At 42.7% G+C, this 19,621-nt stretch overlaps 1 protein-coding gene across 1 annotated transcript; it reads right to left on the bottom strand.

Annotated features, from left to right (window-relative positions):
• Window positions 1-474: 474 nt before the first annotated feature.
• On the bottom strand, window positions 475-16,185 carry dusp3a (dual specificity phosphatase 3a). The gene is made up of 3 exons (XM_079492581.1): window positions 15,791-16,185; window positions 6,648-6,880; window positions 475-1,980 (listed from the first exon to the last, which is right to left on the bottom strand). Exons 1-3 carry the CDS (start codon window positions 15,982-15,984, stop codon window positions 1,745-1,747), a joined length of 663 nt encoding a protein of 220 aa, XP_079348707.1. The 5' UTR covers window positions 15,985-16,185; the 3' UTR covers window positions 475-1,744.
• Window positions 16,186-19,621: the final 3,436 nt, after the last annotated feature.

The raw sequence follows: 19,621 nt of genomic DNA, 5'->3' as shown, positions 1-19,621 counted from the left end.
ACTCTTCTGGCTACAGAGGGGCTACTCTCCAGTGGGACGAGAACAAATGCCCAAGGCAGGGGAACACCTCTAGTAAGAAGTTGAACTTGAACTCTGTGTATGGTGTTCAGTCAACTAGACTCTAGTTATAGTTTACAGAAACATATTGTTAATTGTTACCTTATGTCTACACGTAACAGCCGTGATATGGAGGGGGAAAAAGCATTAGCATATCTAGATCAGATTACATTCTACTGAGCGGATGGGAGTATTGACATATATTGCAATGTACTAATATACAGACAAACAAAAGGCCTTGTGGTTTGACCTAGTGATGTGCATAAAGCCAGGCATCGTATGTGATTGCAGTCCATACACTTGAGAGCAAGGCAAGTGGCCGGGTGTGTGTGTGTGTGTGTGTGTGTGTGTGTGTGTGTGTGTGTGTGTGTGTGTGTGTGTGTGTGTGTGTGTGTGTGTGTGTGTGTGTGTTGTTTGAATGGTGATACTGGATATTCACTGTATGGCTGTGTCATGGAATTGGCAGTAGATAACTGTGGCATGGCTAGTGTGCCTTTCTTGATACAGAAAGTGGTCCGACGTCCAATCCCTACCGGTGCATTACACGGCTAACACCAGGTGGCAGAGTCAAGAGTGGCGACGGAAGATTCTGCATAGAGTTTGTTTATTTAAATGCTAGCGAATGTGTACGAGTCGTAGCACAGTCTTGCACACTCTGTTTCTGGCCACATATATTGGACGTTTTAAGTAAAAAAATAAATAAAATAAAAGAACATCTGAAAGTCAAGAGGGCAAACAAAACTCTGGCAGCAATCTTTTCTGTCTTCATGGAATGAACTCTGGCAGCCATCTTTTCTGTTTTCATGGAATGTTTGAACTTTTTTCTCTATCAAATCGTTTTTTACAGGATGTTTTGTTTTGTCACTACTTCTTGTATGATGCCATAGCCTTTGCTTTACTTCTTGATTGATTCTTTGATGTCTCATATCAAGTGAACCTCAGCTTGTCTGTAAGTCTTTCAACATTTACTATACAAGCATATAGTATCTCTATTATTCAACGCTATAAGAGGTTCAGGAGCACTTCTGCTGGCATCGTGACAACTTTGTCGCTTCATAAAACATTCCCCGGCAGTGGGAAAACTATGGAATGATTGTGCTATAATCTACTGTTCTGTGCCACCGCTTTGGACTTGCTGCACGCGTACAGCGGAGCACAGAACCTGTCTGGTTCGACCTGCAGAAGGCTTCTTAAGAAGCTCAGGTCAAGAAAAATGACATCGACAGTAATTTGTAGTGCATGGGGTACCAGTGGTGGCGTGTCTGAAGAGATGCCCATGTGGAATGGAGTCAGAAAAGGGAATGGCGATTGATTGAGGTCACACTCTGACCCTGCGTTAAGGAGCAGGTAGAGGCAGATAGATGGACCATACTGCAAAAATACAAAACAATGGACCCGTGGTGTCCACTCGTGTGGTTGGCAGATTGTATTTTGTGGGTATGTGCATGTATTCAATTTTTGTACAGTACACGTACAGTGTGTGTGTGTGTGTGTGTGTCACTGTGTGAGAGAGACCAATACATTCACATGGCACGTCGTTTCTGTCTACCTCTGTTTGTACCAATCGTGTCCAGTGAGTGTTGTGCTGGTCTGGTCAGAACTGGGGGAGAGGGGGGGTGGGGACTTAAGAAGACAAGGGGCAAGGGGGGGGGGTAAGAGGGTCTGTTCATCCGTGCCTCTCCTTGGGTTATTTGGTCTTTAGCTTGCCCACCTCTACATGAACGTTCAGCTTGCCTTCCTTGGCCAGCTTGTCGTTGAGCTCGCACAGCTGACGCAGGAAGCCGTCGTTGGGGCCGATCTCCCGTTTGTACCTCACGGTGGCCACCGCCACACGGGCGTGCATCCTGTGGCGCTGCATGAGGTACGCCACCACCATGGTGGGAGAGCGGCTGTATCCTTCCCTGCAGTGCACGTACACCTTCCCTGGAGGACACACAGTCGGACACATACTGTACGTCAATATTAGGCCCGGGCCATATGGACAAAATCTAATATTAGCAATAGTTGGCCAGTACAGAATTCATTCCATATGTTGATCTGATCCCCCCCCCATGCCAAAGCGCCAGTGCTCGCCCGGCCCAGCAGGGGCCCTCAGGGCATCTTACTGTTACTGTATGAGTATGAGTGTCACATACCAAAAATCTACAGATCTACAAGCCTACACATTGTAGATCTATTCATAGCTTGTAGATAGATGTATGATTCTCCCGCCCTGACTACTTTCTGTTGTTTTTGGCGAGCGCCACCCCTGCGTGATGGAGTAGATAAATAATGCTTTAGGAAACTAAACAGCAGGAACAGCGCAGTGCATCCATGATGAAGTGGTTGAAAGAGGTGCTGTGCTACAGTAATCCGACCAGTTGGGCGGTGCACATGCACGTATCTGCAAACATGCATGTGACGTATGACATTATGGCCGGAAAATTTCACATTTGACAGGTGAAAAAAAATATCTTATCTGGCCATAGGAATGCCCAGTGTGGAAATCCTGATTGGACAAAAACACACCAATATCAGCTTTTAATCAAAGTGTTTTAGCGTCTGTACAATGTTTACTCTGACGCAAACGAGCACAACGTCGCCTAATTTGCTATCTCACTACGGGTCAGAAATTACATTATTTCAAGCATTGTCATGCTGAAAGCCATGCGGCACAAATAACAATTCTCTCTCTATGGCAACGATAGGGACGGTGGACTGTGTGTGTGTGTGTGTGTGTGTGTGTGTGTGTGTGTGTGACTGTGTGTGAGAGAGAGAGAGAGAGAGAGAGTGAGAGACGTCTATAAGAGTGAGGACATCTATAGACAGCGACGGAAGCTGTATGCCCAAGCAAACATGCTGTGTCGCAAATTTAGCATGTGCTCGGTTCCTGTGAAGATATCGCTCTTTAGATCTTTCTGTACACCGCTGTATACTGCACACCTATGGTGCCGCTATAGACAAAGCAGCATCAGAAGACTCACAGTGGCCTATAATGATTGTATGAGGCTGCTGTTGAGAGTGCCAAGAAGCTCCAGTGCTAGCCAGATGTTTGTTAGTGTCGGAGTACCTACCTGCTCTGCTGTACTACGTAACCTTATGTACAGATTCATGTGTAGGGCATCTGAGTCAATAAACGACATCATTGCTGTAATAACGGACCCTAAACGCAGTTCACTCAGGTTCTCATCGAGACTGTGGAACCACTGGCGCACATGTCTGTATGTCAGAAACTGAACAGTGTGGGATATGTGCATATATGTACCTTTTTTATTTATTTTTATTTTTTGTATTTACTGTTATATTGTATTGTTTGTGATATGGATCCTCCTGGGTCTGAAATAAAGATTGATTGATATAAGTCAGATGAATACACAGACCCCCCCAGGGAATGCTTTGCGGACCACTTGGGGGATCTGAGGACCACCTGCCTAAAAATTATAATAATAAAATGTTGTGCCCATCCCTTAACAACTCCCTCCCCACAGCCTGAGTAGACCTCAAAATACATGTATCAATAATATGATGTATTAAATCGCACTACCCACACACTGTACATAATTTGGTGTTCATATATTCAAACGGGTAAGGAGTCGGACTAGTACTTCAAAGTCAAAGTCTTCCTGGGGACTGCGTGTGTGTGGGTTGTGTCAACTAACTTGAACTTGAACAGGAATGCTGTCAAGGTACTTTGCACTGTGTGTGTGTGTGTGTACACTTGCCAAACTCAAACATTCTTTATGGAATATAGCCCACGCCTCAGGAGGAATGCACCTTGCCATTTGTAACTACCTGCTAGATTGCCAGAACACACGCAGGGAAAGCTATTCATAGTCACATGTGACTATGAATAGCTTGGCCTCCGCAGGTGTTTAACTCGACATTCTGGCAGGAACATCCAAAATATTGAAATGCGATGTCTGCACTCTGCAGTATTTGTCCCCTGGGATGCTAGGTTTTTCGTCATGGGTTTTTAATTCTGCTCAAGTTTCCGTTCTAAAAGAGGTCTTGCCGTTAAATGGGGGAATTGTGCAAAATAACCCAGAACGATTGTAAATTATGAAAAGAATACATCTTAAATTACAGTAATCGTGGTCTGGACGGTTAGCTCAACCGTCTGGGCACCTAGGCTGCCAAGCCAGCCGGACGGCGTGACGCAGGCTCGACTCCCGAGCCCGACGGACTTTGCCGTGTGTCACTCCCCATCTCGCTCCCCCTTTCCTGTCCGTCTACTGTAAAAAAGGCATATAAAGCCCCAAAACAAATCTTTAAAAAACAAACAAATAGATTACAGTAATCGTATGGTTAGACGAAAACTACAGGGCATTGGTTCATCTTTGTGTTCAGAATTACATTGATTGATTTGTGACAGAATATATACTCTCTGACTTCTGTCATTGCCTGGGACTTACCACCTAGGCCCAATACAGTAGGTGGTATATGTGCTACAGTACGAGCAGGCTTAACGGTACAGTGCTGAACTATGACAAAGAGGTCTAAAAGTGTCAGATGTCACAAGCTGCACACTGTTACACTACACTTAAAATCCAGGATTTTACTGCATATACTGTAGGAAGATGGGACAGAGTCTCATTAGAAAAGTTGTTTCCTCTTCTCTCCTCTAAATGTCGTTACTGTAGCCCATCGCCACTGATTTACCGTGGACGTTGGGGTGCCTCTGCCAAATTGCCTGGGAATTAAGATGCCTTATAATTGTCAGAGGACATTAAATCCATCACCATAAAACACAGGGTTCAGGACACCAATTAAACGTGTCCCTCTGGTGTGTCAACACTCACCCTATATTTGGGTGTGTTCCTATTCTGGGGCCCGAACATTCGGCAAGAAATATATCTACGTACAAGCTCATGACACATTAGCCATTTATAATAATAAATATAATAAAGATATTTAGTGTAAAAGGGTGAAAAGGAGGCACCCTAGTGTACTGTAGACCTTGGTGCGTCAAAATTAACACTTGAACCACCTTTCTGCAAGCTTGTAGATCAGCAATTTTCTATGAGTATGACATACCCAAAACAGGGACACACAGGGTTGAAAGTGATTGAAAACACTTTGATTCATGCAATTTTACCATTATTATTATTAGTATTTCTCTATTGGGGGGGGGGGGGGGGGGGGTGTTAAGGTCATTGTGACAGCTGAAGGTGACAGAAGAAATGGTTTTCTGTTACAAAATGCTGACTTTCCTTACAAGAATGAGAATATTACCGACACAAGACAATCTACTTCAATGCAGTATACACTTTTAAGAGTATATTACAGATGTAAAAGGTATGTGCTCAAATGGTAAAACATGTATTAATAATAATTTACCTCAAAAACATTAAATTCTTGTTTGAATATTTGCTATTACCACCTAGATCTGCACCCCTTGTATATTTTAGATTCAGGGGGGTGGGGGGGTCCTTTTGTTTTAATTTGAGGATTTGTGGGCCAGATTGAGATGGTCAAAGGACCGGTTCTGGCCCTCAGGCCATATGTTGCCCATGTGTGTTACAGAGAGAGAAAGAGAGGGAGAGAGAGAGAGAGAGGGGACAGATCATGAGATAACTGTCATGAGCCAGACGTCAACCTCAACACGTCACCAGCACATGATGTTGTCAGTCTGCACACCACCGTTAGGACTTGTTTACCTCACACTAGCCCAGAAACATGCTGGATTTATTTAGGTACGGTTCAACACTGGTGAAATTGTCTTGACTCAACTGGGACGTGATCTCATAACAGAATGTGTGTCAGGGCTCAGGAGTGTGTCACATATAGCCTGAGACACGTTTGTCATATCGGCGCCTTCGGGTGGAAAAGTGAAGCTTGTAGATCTGCAAATTTTACTGCTTTTGTGTGACACTCTTGTATGATGATGTGGGTCATTCATTTTACGAGAGAATATCGTTTCAGTGACGATATTCAGAACTGTCTTTCCCTTTGTTAGATCCAAAGGCTTGTACCTCTAAAGCTCCCTGTACATCTTCTGCCCTTCTGCTCTTTTTATGCCTGTCTTTTGAAGACGAGCAACAAGAAGAGAATCTGTCTCAGTTTCATGTCACAACTGGTGGGAACAAAGTGCTGTGAAGCTTGTGTTGTGACACAAGACATCAGGTTCTTTTGATCTTCTCTTTGAACGGCTTCAACTTTTGTATAGACCCCGTTCACCTTTATGTTCATACTACATTCTTATGCAAGCTTAACAAGCCTAGAACATTAACTCCTGCTACCGTAGACTCAAACAACAACAACTCACGATAAAAGCAGAGAGCATGTACAATTTGCATAAAAATATAGCGATAGTGAATGTGATTTCTGCAGTCAGCTCCCAGGCAGATCTGTCACATTTCATACACACCACACATTCTGTCACAAGATGACGGCAAATATAGTCCATGGAGACCACAGCATACAGTAAACGTTTGCATTGAAAACACACATCTCTGGTTCTGGTGACTGATACTGTCCTTCTATTTCATGAGAGGGCAGTGTTTTATTCTTTATGATTTTGTGCACTAGGTTGTATAGTATAATTGGATGGATGGTGTTAATTGATGTTTGTGTTTATACAAGGTAAAAAGGCTGAGAACCTGCACATTCACCTTTGCCATTTTTGTCTGCCAGAGCCTTGTCAATGAAGTCGCCCCCCTCGTCGAAGTAGTCACTGAGGTTGAACTTCTGCGTGTCGTTGGCCTTGATGCCGTGGTACGTGATGCCCGTGCCGGTGTAGAACTCCGCGCTGGTGTTGACGTGCATGAAGCCGTTGCCCTCCGCCACGTTGAGGATGTGCGTCACGCCGAGCTTCTGCAGACGCATTACATTCTGCGCCACGAACCTGCACATGGGAAGATCAACGCAAAGTACGGGATGAATGGAGGAGCACTCAACTGCAATGGAAAACAACTGCCACGGTGCCACCCCTGTACCAAGGTCTTAAAGTAGGCAATGTATGCCATAGGCATACTGTACATTGAAAATGTTAGTCTTTGTGCCTGCCTGGTCACATAAGTAAATTTGCTTTCATATAAAAATCTTTACATTGGTATCCGTTAGATCTGTCGATTGGTTCTTGAGATAAGCGGGATACAGATGGACTTGCACACATGCACGCATGTATCTTACAATGATTTATTCTAATGATGTTTGAAATGCTACGTTTTTGGCTATTATTTCCTTATTTTTAGACTTCGTCGACGTCATTTAATCGCATACAAAGATGATATTTTAACCAATAGTGAAATTAGTCACTGGGCAGTGCGCAGACTGCACACATCCCTAATCTTTCATGATGCTCACAATCCTCATACCTGAATCTATATCAATAGGCGCTCAGGCCCCGGCAGCCCATACGTCTTCAAATAATAATGCTCACGGTTGACACCGGCAGCTCAGAGTGATTTGGTTACATAATTCCCGGTACACTCTCAGGTCTATATCAAGCAGGAGAGTCAAGATTAGGTGACCCTGGATGGGTCCCTGTGGACTGCTGGAGGTCATCTGGCATGCTCCGCAAGACTAATAAAGACCAACTTTGCCCCCCGCTTTGCTTTATAGGTACTGGAGGAGGCGAGGCAGCCCATCTGTCTCCATGTCAGCTGCAGGGCCCCGAGCTCCTTCAGGAGGTGATGGAGAGATGCAGCTCCATGAGATCTTGGATCAGCTACGCACACACGCACGTGCACACACGCGCACACACACATACAGTTAAATGCCACTGACCTTGTCCTTTTTTCTTTGCAGAGGTTTGCAAGTTCTGCGCATTTCACAATTTAGATATTATGTCCACTAGGGGGAGTAGAGAGCTATATAAAATCTCCCAGTGGTAACAGTCCGTGACGCATATGTATTATTTCACCTGGCGCCGCTAGTTCGAATCCCGGATTATACAACATTTTGTCAAATAAATGCATACCGAAGTAGCCAATAAATATATATGGTATTAAAAGTCCGGCCGTGCTGGATATGAGGAAACAAATCCATGTGAATAACTTTTTTTGTTTCGTTTTCTCGCTGTGAATGAAAATAAAAACACACACAAACACACAGCTCCTTCCCTCCTTCCTACTCAGTAATGTGTCTCCTCTCTGTGCTGTGAGAAGTCTGCTAAATTGAGTTATATTTGTTACAACAACGATAACCTAACAATAACCTTTTTTTAAAGAAAATAGCAGATCTACAAGCTCACAACACGTTGCGACGTGACATGTTGTGCGGTTATTTTCACAGGTTCTGTTAAGCCACCATTGTACAACAAAGTATAATACAGTGTTAAGTGGTTCAGACTAATAGATTTAGTTGATTGTTAAAAGAATCATGTCCATATGTAAGAAATTAGAAGTGTGTGTGTGTGTGTGTGTGTGTGTGTGTGTGTGTGTGTGTGTGTGTGTGTGTGTGTGCGTGCGTGTGTGTGTGTGTGTGTAAATAAAACTGCTTCTCAATTAATCGATACACCTAAATGAGCAAGATTAAGTCGGTTACTGGTCTTAAATATCGGTGTTGATAATTATATAATTGCCCAGCCCTCTTTTGAAGCATATGTACAGTACATACAGTAGCAGATATTTACAGCACACAAGCTACAGTACAGTACAGTACAGTACAGTGCAGTACAGTACAGTACAGTACAGTACAGTACAGTACAGTACAGTACAGTACTGTATGCAGCAACTAATGCCTCTCTACTGTAGCTCTCTACACCTGGCCTGTTCCAGCCTCCTCGCAGTCCCAAGACATTCATTATTAAGCGGTTATTAAGTAGCTCAAGTGTTCCTCAAACCCAACAACTGCAACTTTAGACACAGGCTGCACTTTCACCCTTCTGTTTACAAATGATTTTGGACGTGATTCAGGATTTGGCAAGGTTGGCAAAATACTTTATGTCTGTACATATTTAGTATATGATGTGGTGTAACTTGCTCAGTGTGTATGTGTATACACCAATGTGATATGACGTGCTGATGTGAATCTTCTTAGATTATTCTATTCTATTCTATTGATTACTTTTTCGATTTATCAAATTATCGAGATGCATATATTTAGATATAAAACATTTTTTTTATGTAAATCGGCTATCTTGACTCTTTTCTGTTTCCTATGCGGAGCTATGTGTGTCTCCGTCTGTGTCCCTGGTTGGCTGGGTCCGTCCGATTAGCGATTTCTCACAATTATTTTATTGTTTTATTGTTGAATAGATGACAGTTGATAAGGGGTGGCCAACGCAGTAACGCAGGGATGGAGAGAAAGAGAGAAATACTGAAAGAAAGAACATTTCTGCTAGAAAGAACTGAAAATAGAGAGGTCAAATGCATAATAAGATCTGTTCTCTCCAACAGTCATCAACAGTGAACCCTAAAAGACAACAATAGAGATCACAACTCCACAGAAGGAAGTCAGATCACAGGGGAAACAAAGGACAATACACCTGGGGAGAAAACACTTTGCCGTGCCCAAACGCTACACTTGCGTGGGACTGAAAGATTATGTTCTATTCCTGGACACTGGGACTACAGGCCCCAGTCTGGCGTCTGCCCAGCTAAGCGAAACACTACTGTTCAATTTGACTGGATGAATAAGCCCTGCCTAATGACAGGAAGTACTAAGTACAGTAAGCGAATGGAACCACGAAAGAGTGCTTCCATAAAGCCTACAGTGAGCTGAGATAAAAGCATCTCAGCACAGACTCAGTCACGACTCCATCCATCAATATTCAGTTCTAAGCGGTAAAGGGTGGTGATTTTTCTTTCTCCAGGGACTTGCCGCCTGAAGCTTCAAAAACAGCTTTCCCAACAGCCTTTGCAACATACTGTAGACATAGTTTGTTGTTATGAATTTCATACATTAATATTGAAGGTGTCTCAAAGTTAATGACGTAATTAGTTGCATTTGTGAACTGCAAAACACCTGGTTTCACACCCAGAGCAGATTACAGTTCATGTTCTACTTTCTCCTATGGGTAAAATATTTACTTTATTCTACAAGATTATACCAGCTACCCACAATTCAAATAAAATAAGGAAAAATTAATTAAAAAACACGCCCCCCTCACGTATTACAAGAACAATAATAGTCACCAGAACCATACACAGGTATGACCCTGATGAAGGCCCATGCAGGCCGAAACGCGTTGGTCGTGTTTTTAACCCTTGTTTTTAATATTTAACTAATCAATGAAATAAAGGATTTTTCTACTTCTACTGGACAGAGCTGCCTTGGACCCTGTTTTAAGTTCGCCACCTTATATCTCCTTCCACAGTGACATTGACTCAAGGTATAGAACTTTTTAAGAACTCTTGTGCTTTGCCATGCACAGGTATCTTTGATGAATCTATCATGGTTAAAATGGGGGCGTGTTTGATCAAAATGAATATCAAATCTATGTGTAAATCTGAATCAAGCAACTTAAAAACTGTCTGGGGTTCTCACAAAAGCCAGAGTAGACGTTAAAATTACAAACATGTTTGAAAGTTAAAAGTGTTTAAAGATATATTTTTTATTTTAGGGGGTTATAGAGCCATCATTGAATTCAGGTCCTTGGTCTCACACGGAGGTGCAATCAGATGCAATCGGTGTAATAAGTGGCTGCTCCACCAGGTACCCAAACAATATAGTATGTTAAAATCAAACTGTGTTACATTCATTTTAGTAGTCTTTTGCGGTCACCTCTGGTCTCTTAGAAGTGCAACTGCAAGAATTTAGTTCTAAATAAAACCACCAAAGTAACTCTCCTGCAGCCATGGATCAAAGCTACGGGGTACTACTGCCGAGGATATTTTGGAAAGTAACAACAGCGTAATACAATATGTATTAACTTAAAAATGCATCAATTGTGTTGGGGGAAGTGCAGATACAACTAAAATGTGTATTTAGAGAAGTTGAATTGAAAAGCACATTTATGTGCAAAAATATACCCGTGAAGGATTATATCAGGAATAACTTTTGATTAATTGAAAAGTTTGCACAGTATATATGGGCAGTATTATGCGTGTCTTAAGTACCAGGTCTTATGACTTAACTTAAGACCTGGAGGCGTGGTCAATGCCATTTGGCTATTCTGAGTGGCCAAATGGCATTGATCACGCCTCCAGGTCTTAAGTTAAGTAATAAGACCTGGTACTTAAGACACGCATAATACTGCCCATGATAACTCTGTACACTGTTGCACAGTATAACTGTGTAACCCATTCATCTTCAATGGACAGTTTTATTATGTTGCTTGCCATATAGTCAAGGCTGAGGCAGCATAGATAATCAGTGACCCGCCTCTCTGGACCAGACCGTGGTCAAATCCTCGACCCTATGGGTTAATTATCAATCATTACCACCTCAGTCTCTGCCGCTCTTCTCTTAAAGATGACACACATTCACACTTGGGAAATGCTTCAAACAACCAGGTAAATGAAAATATAAGATGTTGTGCTTTGATTAATGGTTAATGGTCAACTCAGTGCATAGTGCGTAGCCAAGAGCTCCCTCACAGATACAGCTATAGACAATGTATGGCTACTATACAACTCAAAGACCATATCAGTGACCTGACCATTCGGCAAAAAAGCCTTAGTGCCACTGCATGTTCGCTAAATAATCACATACGAGCAACCTCACTGCGGAAGGATCTCAACAGTTAGGAAATCCCAGCAGTATACCATTTTTTTTGCCGGGGCCAACATCGGGCTGATCATCTTATGTATATGTATCCAATTGAAATTCATAAATACAATTAAATATTAATTTTGCAGGAATTTCTCAGCAGAACTGCAGGAAACCTTGCATTAAATGAATTTAGGATGAGGCCAGTATACTGCGGAATGATTTAAATGCATTTCCTGCGCCAAAATAATGTCTGCTCACAATTTAAGGTTACATCTATCCCAACTTAATTTTCTTTGGATTACAGAAGAAAACAGAGGGCAGGTAAGGTAAGGAAGGATCATTAAGCCTAATTCCACAAGACAACAAGACAGTGATGGGTTTATGGAAGACTGTTTCAGTATAAGTGTTATCTGTAACTCAGATAGCCGAAGACATCGCCTGGTTCACCAAATGTCATGGCAATCTTTCCTTGATCACTTCTGAAGTCCCTTGGCATCCACAATACTCTGGAATCTGTCATTTATCACAGCGGCAGCCACACTGGTGTTTTTAAGAAAAGAATGGGCAAGAGAGGCCAATAGATGGGACAGCTGCAAATCGCTTCCCCATGTATAGGGCTGCAACTAGCCATATTTTATTAGCAATTACTCTATCGAGTGATTCGAGTCCAGTCTGCTACTGGCATACGTTCCCAACTCAGATTTGAGTATGAGGATTTATACAGGCAATCTTGAAGTCATAAACTTCAAAAGATGTTGACGTTATATTTTTTACATTACACATTTTGAAAACCAGCATGCAGGCAGCAGTCTTTAAGTCTGTTGCTTGATGTGTATACCATTACCAGGACAAGGTTTCCAACACTCACGTTTTGAGACAGAGAGGCTGGTATATTCAAATAGATTTTGTTGTACCACTGAGCTAATGTGCTTGCATTCTGTCCTGCGCGCCCGTCTTGGCAGTGAGTGGAGTAGTGATGGATTGGATGGACACAGTACTTTTCTCAGTTGCATCATGGATTTGTTCTTGCATTGTATGGTTATATAATGGAGTGAATTAGAGGTGTTCGGTTGGAAACATTACAACACAGCATTAGAGCTCATGTGTATAAATTTGAGCTATTGTTATTATTATAATTTATCTTACTATTATTATCTTCACAGTATTAAAGAAAAGTGGAGCAAATCAACAGATAATAACTAATACTGATCATGAATTGTTGCTATATGATATCACTTCTTACAGATTGTTTGAATCGGCCTTACTGCTGACACTATCAAGTTGGGAGGGTTTATGCTTTATTTATGGAATAAATCTATATTATTATCAAATATTATCAGCATGCATTTACTGTAAGTCACTGCAGAGTCTCTTGAGACAGACTGTAAGAGGGCACTGTTTTTCCTTTGTTCTGCCAATGGGTACCCAGATTTCTTCAGACATGACAGGTTACACGTAGATTTAGACAAAGCTTTAACCTTCTTACTAGGGATGTCCCGATACACTTTTTTTTGCTTCCGATCCGATCCCTCAATTTCTGTTAGCCGATACTGAATACCGATACCAATGTCGTGTTCTCATGTTGTGTTTACAGCATTTGTCCGCCTATGTCCGCCTATTATGAATTATGAACTGCCCAGAATAGGGATGATAGAGTGCATGTGGTAAATGGCTTTCATTCCTTTCAAACCATGACTGAAACTAAATGAAAATATAAACTTCAAATAGCTAAGTTTGGGTAAGAATGATTGGCATACATAACTGAATTTGACTTTATCCTGTTGAATTTTGTATTGTTATATTTGATTTATTTTCTACATTTTAGACTGAGGGCAGGGGAAAGAGTGTGATGACATGCAGCAAAGAGCCTTGCAGGGTTGAGCCCATGTTAACTGCAAGAAGGACTACAGCCTTATTTATGTTGTAAGAACTCCTGATCGGTGAGTCACCGGGGCACCCACTTGCACATTATTGTGTTGTAATTGCACTAGATTGCCTATGATTAAAAAAAAAACAACATCAAACGAATAGATCCTATTACCTTTTGCACACTAAAAAGCTATTTCAAATAACCGTCCTGAACACAATGCCTGAGATATGGGTTCATATTATGTTTGAAGGTGCATGCGTATAGCTTTTAAAACTAATGGTGTATTCCAATTTAATTCCGACTTTTTTTACCCCAGTCTACTGGAGCATGTACCAAAAAGTGTTTCACATTACCTGAATTCACCAGGTAGACACTATAGACAGACTCAAACAGGGCTTTGTGAGGATACAATATTTCTGCATGCATGCACTGCATTCTTCTCACACATTCTGCAACTGGACCAGCAATACCAGGTACTGGCCTTCCTGGAATAGTGAGCTGTAAATTCTCTTAGAGCAGACTTCATTACACAGCCTACCATGGATTTATGGTTTGGCCTATAGGCTATGTGTATATAATAGCCTACCATAGATAATAACCACTTAAACCCTATACTAGGCCCCCTCTCCTGTTTTTGCTCAATACTAAATATATTCATGGTCAATATATTTAGAGATCTACAAGGTCACAGTGTGTGGATATGCGTTGTCACGTGTGAGCTTGTAGATCTGCAATATTTCGCTGCGTGTTATCCGCAGAATAGCTTGGGTTCAAGTGTGTCAGACTCAGGGCTGCACTCTGCATAAGTATGATTAATTAGCCTGTGTTGATATTGGGTAACTTGGGTTCATGATGCAGGGAGAATTTTAAATTTTCCTCAGACATAAGTTCAGTTTTTATTGCTGCTACATGAATGGCAGGTCTTTGTATTCTTTGGAGTATATCCAATATTTGTATGTTTATTGTGGCTGAGCAGGATGCACACGTGCTCTACATTTAAAAGTTGATTACAATAATCTATATGTCCTTCATATGGCCAGACTCACTTGCTAAATGGATTTCATACTCACAATATGATTTATGATTTAAATAAAGTTTACATTAAATTAAATAAATAGATAAACGAAATTCATATTTCTTCATTTGTGACGATGTAGAATGAAAATGCATGAAGTAGGCTAACAACACCTGTTTGAATCCTGGCCAAGCCACCACTCCCACTCCGTTAAATCTCACATCGTGACAAACGAGAAAACATGCCAAAATGTGTTCCTTAAAACTCACGTGGGATGCATGTTAAATCTCGGCAATTACTAATATGTACAGTACGCTATTATTATGTATTATAATTAAGTGGTGAGTGAGAGTCTGTGTTGAAGGGCATTATGTCAAACCGTGTTAACCAAAATGAGGCTGAATGTCAAGCTATTGTGTGTCGCCACTCGCCCTGCGTCGCCAAAGGTGTCAAACAGAGAATGTTCTATTTTTAGCCGCGCTACAGGCCAATTCGCTACAGGATTCAATGCAGGAATCCGTTAAGATATCGCGTTCATTCAATTATGTTTAATTGATCGTATCTTATGCGAAGACATCCGGCCGTCTTCTCCAATTCTCCAATATTTGCGAGTCGGCCTACCACGGTACCACCTACTGAGTAGCGATCAGAGAAAGGACGGCTGGAGAATGATTAAAATCACGATTAGATGGCAGCGATAGGCGGGGGTAAAGAAAAGAAAAAAACGAATGAAAGAAAAGGAAAACATAATGAAGATGAGGGTTCATTGAGGCAAACGTGATCTTTGTATCGTCCTTCACGAAATATGTCACGAAAGCTATATTCTCGTCAATTTCGTCAAGTAGTTGTATTTCTTATTGTAATCAAATCATTGTTTTGCCTCATGCTCCACCGTCGGGACTACCTTACCTGGTGATAGGTTGATAGAATACCTATGTGTTTACAGAGCAGGCACGTCTGATTCGTGCTAGTGTATGGGATGGCACACTATGATACAATTATTGATAATAGAAGAATTATCATCATAAAATCAAACAGTCCTAGACTATACTAAAAGGTCATAAGTCATCACGCTTCTTCTATATCTGGCATGTGACACCTGTCATTGTCTTCTGACATGGCTACCCTGGCTGTGTGTGTGTGTGTGTGTGTGTGTGTGAGTGTGTGCATGTCCATTGATGGAAGTGGCAATTAAGTGGACATCATCATCATCACCACCACCACCTGACCACCATGCACGATGCAGGCAGGGACTGTAACTGTATACTTACGCGTTGCCGATGTAGATCCTGGGGAAGACCTCGTTGAAGTGCTGCGTCGGCAGGCTGTAGAAGCCGCTGCCGTTGATCAGCAGCTCATTGAGTTGTTGCACGCTGACCAGCTGGCTGTCTGGCGGCGACGCCGGGACATCCTCCACCGCGAGCGGCGGCGGATGCTGCTGCTTCGCGGGGCTCAGTTTCTTCATGGCTCTCTCTCTCTCTCTCTCTCTCTCACACCCACAGGTCCACTCCACACACACGCCCACTCACTCTCTCATACACACACTCTGAGTGATCACTCCTCTCGCTTCTTTCTTTCACCGTGCATACAAACAAGTGTCTGATTGGGCTACTACTACCAAAGAAACCCGAGTCGTTGTTGCCGTCCGTTTCCGTCGTTGCATCGTCAATTGTGTCACACAATTGTTCCGTGCATGTCCTCGTGTGTATAGGCTAGTACTCTCAATTCTCTAAACAGAATAACAGATCCTCGCCTCCGGTATATATAGGATGGAAGTAGCGGGGAGGGAGGACCCCGGTAACAGAGCCGACGGACGCAACAGGATCCCATGGCCCGGATAGACGCGTCGATATGTGATTGGCTATAGTTTAGTTGGTTGTCTGGCCAACCGTTGACAACATAATGGAAACATGTGACAGACTGCCAGGGACATTCCCAGCCATTTCCCATGATCGCGGTGGTTTGACTAATATATGGATATAAAGAATCAACTGACTGAGAGAAAACGCGACGTGACGACACAAAGACAACTCCCTGACAATATCGCTGAGACAGTTTATTAGTGTGGTTGCCCTAATAGGGCAACTAGACTATAGTACTTGGAACACTTTATTATTCTTTCTAGAGTAACCTTTTTTTGGAAACCCTACTCCTCCCACAGTTGGACGGCACACACTTGAGCCATATGTCACAACAGTCACATATCGACTGGCTTCATCGGTGTGCTTGTATTTTGCTAAGAGAAATGTTATAGAGTTTAATTGATATGAATTATTAATTACTGAATTCATTTCACCCATTCTTGATATTTTTAGACGGTCTCATCTTACTGGTAATACCAGTAAGATGGTCGCATGCACGCATCCGCGTGGGTGACGGCAGACTACTGGCCGAGTGCTGGTGCTTTGGCATGGGGGTCGGATCAATTATGGAATGAATTCTGTACTGGCCATATATGGAGTGTGTCTTGAGTGTACAGGGTTTGATGAGGTCAGTGTCGTGATCTTCATATATGGATACGGCCATATATGGCCACTTTTGGGAGATCTTTTAACTGAAGACTGTCTTCAACATTAACTTTATATGGCCCACTTTGTGATAAGGAGCTGAGCATGAGAGACAGCCCTGCACACAGAAGTCTGCAAATCAATTCTCCGGATCCAGCGAAAAACAATAAATAATGCAGGCACGGCAGAATTAGGATGATACCCACTCATAATCAAAATAAAAAGAGACCATTTATATACAACCACCTAATAGAAAGTGGCCCAGATGCACTCCATAACAAGGCACTCATACAGATAAAGCTTAGCTGCTCCTGGAACTCCACCAGATACCAGATACAAAATCCACTGGACTAAACCAAATTATAAAACAGCAAAAGGAAAGCTAACACAACCCAACATGACAAAAAAAAACTCCCACAACTGCTGGGCGAAGTACAAAAATTTGCAAACAGAGCAGCAAGATTCGTGAGCTGCTGTGATAGGAGAAGGATATCAAATGGAACATAACCATTTTAAAGGCTAACCATTGTGTGTATTCCTGCACTATCTGCAGTTTTGAAGAAAAAAATGTAATTGTAATTGTAAATTGTAGAAACACTATATACATACAAACAGCAATTACCTTTAAACACCTTTGAAAAATAACTGCTATTTGTGCAAACCTTGCAAAAGCGTACTGCAAGCTAAACCTTTCTATGTCGATATATAGGCCATGTACCTTTTTTTCTACATTTTTATCCCACAATTTTGAAACCCATTTTTCACCCAGTGCCAGTTGCCTAAGCTGTAATCCTGGGCGTTACTCTCCCTCTGCCAACCTGGGGAGATTCCCGAACTGAGCTCAAGCTTCCTTCAATGCATGAGGAGTGAGCAGGCTGCTTCTTATCACCTGACAGGGGGAGTTTCCCCCGTGTGGAAGGAACACGTTATTCCAACCAGTTCCTTTCCTCTCCATCATGTGCCCTTTATGACCACGGGGAGGCAGTATAGAGACCAGGATTACTGCATGAGGTACCTACCCTGCATGCATGGAGTACCTACCCTAGGCCTAGGGGACACGGGGAGAACATGCAAGCTCCACACATAGAAAGACCATTTCGCCAACCCCACATATAGGGTATGCTGGGCTGATGACGCGGAGGAGTCAACATGAGAAAATGTATGTTTTCTCATGCCAATAAAGCCCTTTGAATTTAATTACCGGTAACCGTAGTATACCTTGTGGTCTAATCTTTAGGACAGGTCAAGAGTCAAGACAGCTGCTCCAAGAAACTGTTGATCTCATCACTCAATCCTTAGGGTGCTGCAGGATTGATTGATGAGATCAATAGTTAGAGTGCTACATTCTTTTACCTATCTTAAGCCTCTGTTGATTTGTGTAAGATGACCTCCTGCGGAGTATAAACTATGGATAGTAAATAGATATGTAGTAAAAGGCTGACCCCAGGTTATTCATTTACAGTAAGCTAGGAGTCAATAAGTCTAGCTGAGGCGCACGCACGCACGCACGCACGCACGCACGCACGCACGCACGCACACAAAGTAATATACCCAGCAAGAGAAGCATCCTTTATTCATCCATTTTCCTCGTCAAGATGACACCAGTAGTGTGTGCGAGAATCTCCAAAGGTAGGATAGGGCCAAACACCTGCAGGGCGCTTTTTTCCAACCTTTTTCTAGACACCCTGACACGAGCTATGGGTGCTGAACACACCCTGACCTGAGCTCTCCATGGTGCTGAACACACCCTCACCTGAGCTCTCCAGGGTACTGAACACACCCTCACCTGAGCTCTCCAGGGTACTGAACACACCCTGACCTGAGCTCTCCAGGGTACTGAACACACCCTCACCTGAGCTCTCCAGGTTACTGAACACACCCTGACCTGAGCTCTCCAGGGTACTGAACACACCCTCACCTGAGCTCTCCAGGGTACTGAACACACCCTGAGCTATCCATGGTGCTGAACAAACCCTGACCTGACATGAGCTATCCATGGTGTTGTACACAGTACACACGGTCAGTGTGAGCTATCCATGGTGTTGTACACAGTACACACTGACCTGAGCTATCCATGGTTCTGAACACACCCTGACCATGCTGCTGAACTGGGCAGCAAGCTGGACATTGCGTCACCAGATTTACCTGGAAGCGTGATTTATAAGACGACGGCCCGGTTGCGTAAAGACCTGCCCTCCTACTAGTACTAGGGCGGGGCTTTCTCACATTCATCGTTAGTCACTATAGACTCCCACACAGAATAAATGGTAAATGATTACCCCTCAAGGCAATGCCAACACGGGAAATATTTCCCACCACCGACCAATGACGGGCAGTGTCGGTAGGCCAATCAGAGGAAGGTGGGGGCAGGTCTTTACAGTACAACCGGGCCGCAATTTTGGAAGTGGTGAAAATTGGCCTAGAAGCTGTCGCTGTTTCATGCCATTAAACTCAATGGGCATTTGACTGGACTTTACACTTGATTTTATCACCTTTGTAAACATTGTGCGCCACCCACTGCGATTAAAATGTTCATATCCTGCAAATTCATACATGTAATTGTCTCTACCAGGCCGAAGGCATGGGGAGAGAGTA

Source organism: Electrona antarctica (genome assembly GCF_951216825.1).
Source record: "Electrona antarctica genome assembly, chromosome: 22".
Taxonomy (NCBI): domain Eukaryota; kingdom Metazoa; phylum Chordata; class Actinopteri; order Myctophiformes; family Myctophidae; genus Electrona; species Electrona antarctica.
The sequence above is the reverse complement of the archived record's forward strand: the minus strand, read 5'-3'. Positions and strand labels throughout refer to the sequence as shown.